The 8169-nt window shown below is 35.8% G+C and overlaps 1 protein-coding gene across 1 annotated transcript; it reads left to right on the plus strand.

Annotated features, from left to right (window-relative positions):
• The first annotated feature begins 290 nt into the window (after positions 1-290).
• LOC145010043 (uncharacterized) lies at positions 291-3005 on the plus strand. Its single transcript, XM_078968636.1, has one exon. The coding sequence runs from the start codon at positions 291-293 to the stop codon at positions 3003-3005; it is 2715 nt and encodes a 904-aa protein (XP_078824762.1).
• The last annotated feature ends 5164 nt before the right edge of the window (positions 3006-8169 follow it).

The raw sequence follows: 8169 nt of genomic DNA on the forward strand, positions 1-8169 counted from the left end.
ACAATGCGTGAGTACTACTGTTACAAATTCCAGATTCGTTCATCTAAAAATTTAATTCTATTGGGAAGAAGATTGCTACAACAATTTGTGGTAGATATCTATAAGATCGAGACTTCACGCTTGCTTTTTTGTAAGCTAAACCAAAAGAAGATAAGATCTGGCCTTTACCAAGGAATTGTTGATTGTGTCAATGCCGGTGAAGTTGAACCAAGTAGAGTCGGCAACGGATAGTCTTACCTGCATCTTTCATCGGTGGACCACGTGACATGCGACGAAGGTTCCTAGATGCAATGACGTTAGTTCAAGATGACGGAAAGCCTGATATATTCCTTACAGTAACATGCAATCCAAACTGGCCAGAAATTGTTGATGATTTGAAACCCGGGCAAAGTGCACAAGATCGACCAGACCTTGTATCAAGAGTGTTTCGTGCAAAATTAGAGGATCTAAAGGACCAACTTCTAAAACATTATATCCTGGGTGTGGTTCGAGCATATGTTTATGTGGTGGAGTTTCAAAAGCATGGTTTGCCACATGCACATTTCCTCTTGATAATGAGACCAGAACACAAGATGACAAATGTTGACCATTATGACAAAATGGTGTGTGCTGAACTTCCCGATCCAAAAAAGTATCCCAAAATGCATGAAATTGTTGTGAAGCACATGATGCACGGTCCTTGTGGTCATTTACGAGAAACCAGTCCATGTATGCAAGGAGAGCCAAAACAATGTCGGTGGAGATATACTAGACAACTTAATGAAGCGACGACACAAGGAGAAGACTCATATCCATTATATAGGAGGAGAAACAATGGGATAGAGGTCAACGTACGAGGAAATACACTTGATAACAGATGGGTGGTACCATATAACCCGAAGCTGTTAATGATGTTCAATTGCCACATGAATGTCGAGGTTTGCTCGAGCATAAAATCTGTGAAATATGCTTTTAAATACGTTTACAAGGGACATGACAAACAAGTTGTCCACATTGATCAAGATGGAGCGGAACCCATCATCAATGAGATTAAAAGATATCAAGATGCATGTTACGTCTCATCCCCTGAGGCAATATGGAGGATTTTTAGCTTTGCGCTTTCTCAAATCCACCCTTTCGTCATGTCTTTGCATCTTCATCTCCCGAACCAACAATTGGTTAGATTCTCAGATAATGATTCAATGATTGATATTGTGGACAGGGAGAAAGATAAGAGTTCAATGTTGACTGCATTCTTTGACACGAATAAAATGGATGAGATTCCGAGGCAATATCTATATAAAGAATTCCCAAGATACTTTACATGGAATTCAACCAAACGTTGTTGGAAGCAAAGGAAAAAAGGAGCAATGAGAGGCCGATTGGTTTCTGCTAACCCTGCCGAAGGAGAGAGATACTACCTACGGGTTCTTCTATCACATGTTAGAGGGCCAACATGCTTTGAAGATCTTTACACGGTGAACAACGTGTTACATCTAACATTTCGTAAAGCTGCTCTTGAGAGAGGGTTAATAGAGACCGATGATAACCTATATCAATGTCTTACGCAGGCTTCGTTATATCAATTTCCAGGTGCTCTTAGAAGGTTATTTGCAACAATACTCATTTATTGCGAACCCGGAGATGTTCGCAAGTTATGGGATGACCACTATAATTCACTTTCTCAAGATTATATGCGACAATGTGAAAGTGTTGAGCGAGTTCAAACCATGGTTCTTATGGATATCTCTATAATTTTGCAATCTATGGGTAAGCATCTCAATGAGTTTGATCTTCCTATGGTAAATACAAACATCATTTTGGAATCTGGATTTTATCGCGAGGTCCAAGAGGAGTACTCCATCGTTGTGGATGATGAACACCTTCGTGCAAAAGATTCTCTCAATACCGACCAAAAAAATGCATATGATGAGATCATGACCCACGTTAATCAGAATCGTCCGGGTGTGTTTTTTATAGATGGTCTTGGTGGAACTGGGAAAACATTTTTGTACAAAGCCTTACTTGCCGAGGTTCGTTCCCATGGTCATATTGCACTTGCGACAGCTTCATCCGGTGCTGCGACTAATAATATGCCCGGGGGGAGAACATCTCACTCGCGGTTTAAGATTCCGATAAATCTTGATAATAACTCAATGTGCAAAATCAATCAGCAAAGTAAGGTTGCTCAACTACTTCGTTTGGCCAAAATAATCATATGGGATGAAGCATCAATGGCGAATAGGAAAGCAGTAGAGGCGGTGGATCGAACGATGCAAGACATTACAAAGGTGAGCCTCCCTTTTGGTAGAAAGATAATGATCTTGGGAGGCAATTTTAGGCAGGTGTTACCAGTAATCAGACGTGGTACTAGAGCACAGATTGTAGACGCTAGTTTGAGTATGTCACCTCTTTGGTCTTTGATTAAAAAAATACGTTTAACTATAAATATGAGAGCACTGGCTGATCCATGGTTTTCAGATTTTTTGATACGAATTGGAAACGGAGATGAAGCAACCATTGATGAAAGTTTTGTCCGAATACCTGATGATATGTGCATTCCTTACACCGACCAAGACAAATTAAAAGACGAGTTGATTAATGCAATCTTTCCTTCTTTGCACATCAATGGAGGCTCTTCAGAGTATATTATTTCCAGGGCGATACTATCAACAAAAAATGAAAGTGTTGATGAAATTAATGATCAACTGATTGATAGGTTCTGTGGAGAGGAGAGGATTTACTATAGTTTTGATGAGGCAAAAGATGATAAGAACAATTTCTATCCGATGGAATTCTTAAACTCTATCAATATCAGTGGTTTACCTTCTCATTACCTTCGACTCAAAACTGGATGCCCTATAATACTGTTAAGGAATATTGGTCCTTCGAATGGTTTATGTAATGGCACAAGATTGATATGCAGAGGTTTTCAGATGAACATGATTGATGCGGAAATAGCGGTTGGCCTTCATGCCGGAAAACGAGTTTTTTTTACCAAGAATCCCTCTTTGTCCATCCCATGATGACATGTTTCCATTCAAATTGAAAAGAAAACAGTTTCCAATTCGGCTTAGCTTTGCTATGACAATCAATAAAGCTCAAGACCAAACAATTCCAAACGTTGGTGTTTATCTACCAGAGTCAGTATTCTCGCATGGGCAACTTTATGTGGCACTTTCCAGAGGAATATCCCGTGAGAATACAAAGGTCTTAGTGAAACCTACAAAAGAATTTCCGGGGAGAGGAATTTACATATCAAATGTGGTGTATCAAGAAGTTTTGCGTGATATATAAGATCAAATTTTGTATAAACCTTATCGATATATATATATATATATATATATATATATATATATATATATATATATATATATATATATATTAAAATAGTAACATGCTGGTTTTCATTTATTATCATATACGATTACAGTCGCACCACCTCACTGAGATAACTTTTCACGTAACAAGAACTAATCGGCGCCTAGAATCTTTTTGTCGAAAGGAAAAATAGCCGTCGCCGCATCGCGCGGGTACCCCACTAGTATATATATATATACATATATATATATATATATATATATATATATATATATATATATATATATATATATATATATATATATATATATATATATATATATTCTCGAAGTCATATAAGCAATAGCCACGTAATCTTCCAATAGAAAGCATAGATTTTTCTTGAGATACATACATGAAAACAAGAAATTGCAATGCAGATAAAAGGAACTCTAACTTCATTTATGGATTTATGCATCTAAAACTAATCAGAATATGTTTAAGAAAGCAATGTATGACTTGAAAATGCGTAATGTTAAGGTTCATGAATGATTGAGGAAAAGTCCTCAAAACGTTGGTCAAGATCTCACTTCTCTAGTAATTCAAGTAATCCTTTCTTATGAGAAGTTGTCCTATTTACATTTAGTATATGTAGTAACTAGATTTTACATATACACAATAAGAGCATTTTTTATGTTTTTTTTTGGAAAGGGAACTTCCCTAACGAGGGTTTCCGGACCAGCTTTCGCGCACCGACTAATCCCCCGCTGTAAACATAAAGCTTTGCTTCATGCCTTGGAGTCACTGCAAGTGAACCTCCATAGCCACATAATCACATGTGTGAGGTTTTTAAATCAAAAGTAATTGATGCAAGGTATAAGCCCATAATAACATGCTTGGAGTTCATTAAAGAGTATGTAATGAAAAGAATACGCTCTCTTGAGAAATAAAACAACAAATCTCAGACAATATAACCCCCATTGCAACAAAGCTCATGGAATAAAAAAAGCAGTTATAGCATTACAATAACACTTTTTGTGGAGATGGGACATATATCTTGTGCTTGGTCATTGTATGTATTAGTGTATAGTGATTTTGATTGACAGAACATGAACATATGGAAAGTGGGATGTTTGTGGTATACCATTCAATCATGTAGTCAATGTGGACCATACATGCTCAGACATGGAGGGAAATGTATAGTTTCAAGAAATTTATAAAATGGAAGAAACATGTGGTTTAAGTCGAACTATCCAACAACATTAACTCCTCCAAACATCACAAACAGTTAAATTATCCATTATATAAGTTTAGAATATTTGTAATGTAAAACCTAATAGTAATATATAGCAAATACCATAAGAAATGGCATAACTCTAAGTGTTTCAAAGGATAGGCTGGACTAGATCATGTGAGAAAAGGGAAAGAGAAATAAAAATAGAAACATTGAAATGAGTTCTGTTTAGTTACTACAATGGCCGAATTTGTAATGTAAAACCTAATAGTAATATATAGCAAATACCATAAGAAATGGCATAACTCTAAGTGTTTCAAAGGATAGGCTGGACTAGATCATGTGAGAAAAGGGAAAGAGAAATAAAAATAGAAACATTGAAATGAGTTCTGTTTAGAATATTTGTAATGTAAAACCTAATAGTAATATATAGCAAATACCATAAGAAATGGCATAACTCTAAGTGTTTCAAAGGATAGGCTGGACTAGATCATGTGAGAAAAGGGAAAGAGAAATAAAAATAGAAACATTGAAATGAGTTCTGTTTAGTTACTACAATGGCCGAATTTATAAATATTGAAAGTGTTGTTAGATATGAAATGAATGGGAGTAAAAAATATTTGGTTAATTAATCGGATTTGCGGAAACAAAGTTGATCAATGAATACTGCACTTAAATTGGTGTAGGCTCGGGAATATTAAAAAATAAGCTTGTATCAAAACCATTTGTATCAAGTTTGGAATTTAATTTATATATATTCAATAAACTCATATGCTCAAAGCGATCTTTTTATTATTCGAAATACATTGGGAAATTATCAATTTGATTTTATCACTTCTTATGGACGTTCCAGATGTATTCTTTAATTATGGGATCACGTAAGTTTTATTTAAAATCGATAGTTAGTATGGATTATGCGTGTATTGTATAAGGGAAATTAGGTTATGTCAAAAATTTCAATGTTATAAGGTAAGCATGTATGTGTCGCAAGATATTAATGCTAAAAAGAGTTTATGGAATTATTCATCGTAATCTGGGTAAATGCATGATTTTTTGAGATTTCAAACGTTGTGAGACAACGAACGGAAAGGTATGATACCAATTTTTGTCAGGTGTCGGATGAATTTAATGATTTTATTCGCCAAGAAAAATGAGTGTTCCATGGGTGATTACTCTTTTACTGTTTTACAATGTCTTAAGCAACAATGTAATAAAATGGCGAGACTTGATCGGTACTTAGTCACGAATGAGTGTTTGGAGATTTTCAGAACATTTTGATTCTTCGCTTTATCGAGTGTGGTCCGATCACATACCATTTATTCTTAGAAATATCAATCAAGATTTTGGGCCAATTCCTTTGAAAAATTTCAGTTAATGGTTGCGTGATAAAGCCATTGAAGAAGTAATTCATAAGCTTATTGAAATGATTTTAAGTTTCAATTAACGGCTGGAGAATAAAAACAAAAAATTCACAATTTAGTAAGTAAAGATGAAATGGTCAATTAATTGGATGAGTTACACAAATAATTTGACAACGGGTTAGAAAACGTTCAATTATCCATATATCATCAGGATTTTTTTTTTTTGAAATCTCACACGGAATAAAAAACAAAGAAGCTCAAGACATCGGTTAACTTAAAAATTAAGTGGGGTTTGGAATGTGACAAGAATACAAAGTTTTACCATGTTATTTTGAAAATGAAAGTACGACATATTTGGTTTAGGGTAGGTCTCAAAATTCTCGACACGATCCGAAATACATGAGTTTGGGTTGAGTTTTTCAACCCGTCAATCCGTTTATTAAACATGTGATATATGAGTTTCTTAAAAAATATACGGATTGACCCGCCAATCCGTTTAGAATTTTAATTAAAAAAATCATATATATTTAAATATATTAAGTATTATACACTATAGAGTTCATACTTTATAATAGGATAGGATATATGATATCATTTACCACTTGACCTGTGGGTAGTCATTTGTTGATTTGCATTGCAACACGTTTGGCGTTTGCCATAAATAATCTCAGTATCTCAAAAACAAAATCGAATATGCTCTCTCACGGTCTCCCCTCTGTGATGAACGACATAACAAATTTATGAAGAACGACGACATGAATGACTAAATCATTATAGAACGACGTTGACGTCTACGATTGAATTTATCTATGGTTGTATTAATGTTTTAGTTTAAATATGTTTTCATGAATGTTTTTAATTTTCATTTCGATGTTTAAAACTTAAGTTTCTAAAATTCGGATATGTTTGCATCAAAAATTAAATTCATGTTTAATTATCAATTTTGTTTATGGAATCTGACCCACGAACACACAAACCTAAATCTGACCTACGAACCCAAATCTGACCCACGAACCCGTCAACCTGTGAACTCGTATAAATAAGTGGGTTGACGGGTCATATATGAGTTTATGTTCCAAACCTATCAACCCGCGACCTGTATAGTTAAATGGGTCGTGTTTGGGTTGGTATATTTTGACCCGCCAACCCAAACATGATACGATTGTCAGGCCTAGTTCAGGGGATTTGGGTAATGGAGATTAACCAGACAAAAAACATTTATTTTATAAGGTTAATGAGAGTGAAATCGCTAAAGAGGCTCGCTATGCACTCGCTAGGAAGAAGAGCACCACCCCTAACTCTCGCTAGGGGGCTCACCAATATTACTTAGCTATGTGTATAACGAGAGCTGAGAGAAATGATTGCTTGTATGTGATTGGTTTCTAGGGTGTTGAACGGATCCACCATTTTCCAAATAAAGTTTCCCATATTTTCATTATAAAAATGTTTATCTCCAATTTCAAAATTCAAATTTCAATCCAACCCTTATAAATTAACAACACTACACTCTCAACATTTCACATACAAAATATCATTTTTTTCTCTCAGAAATTGGCTCTTTCCTTTTGACCGGATCCAACTTTTATAAAAAAAAAATTGTCTTTGTCCTCGTCTTCATCATTGTTAACGTATCTCTATATGAATATTTTAAGGTACAAAATCGCTATCTTTAGGACGACCTAGCTAACAGTCGCAATTCGGCCAAGTGCCAAACTTGGGCCCTCGCCCTTGCACTAGGACATTGATGATTGGCGCTCTCGCGCCCATGTCAAATCCTTGATGATAATCTCCGGTCTATAATAAGCCAAAACACAACTGGTTACTCCCTAGAGCGAAAAGTGTAGCACTCATGGCGATGCCTTTGTTTCTTCTGCATCAATAGCAGACAACCACTAGTGGTGCACGATCCACCAGTGGGATTCCTCCACGTCCTGTCGACCCAGACATGACAAATGATACTATTGGGATCATGTGCGGAGATCAATAGGTATATAAGTAACCCTTCTTCTCCAGACGAAGGGATCGCCTTCATATTCTCAAAAACCCTAATCTACATATCCTCATATACATACTAACTAGACCGTCGGAGCTTCGTCCCGGGAGCACCTCCCGGACGACAGTTGATGCTCTTTCTTCGTTACTTTGATTACAATGTTCAACCAAGCCGGTACAATCAAGTAACAATGTTAAGACCAACATATCAAAACATCTAGCAACATTTAGGCATGTACTCAAAGTTACACAACCTTGATACGACACTAGACGTCAATGATGATGGGAAAAGGACCTATGGAG

Source organism: Lactuca saligna, chromosome 8, assembly GCF_052625555.1.
Source record: "Lactuca saligna cultivar CGN05327 chromosome 8, ASM5262555v1, whole genome shotgun sequence".
NCBI classification, from domain to species: domain Eukaryota; kingdom Viridiplantae; phylum Streptophyta; class Magnoliopsida; order Asterales; family Asteraceae; genus Lactuca; species Lactuca saligna.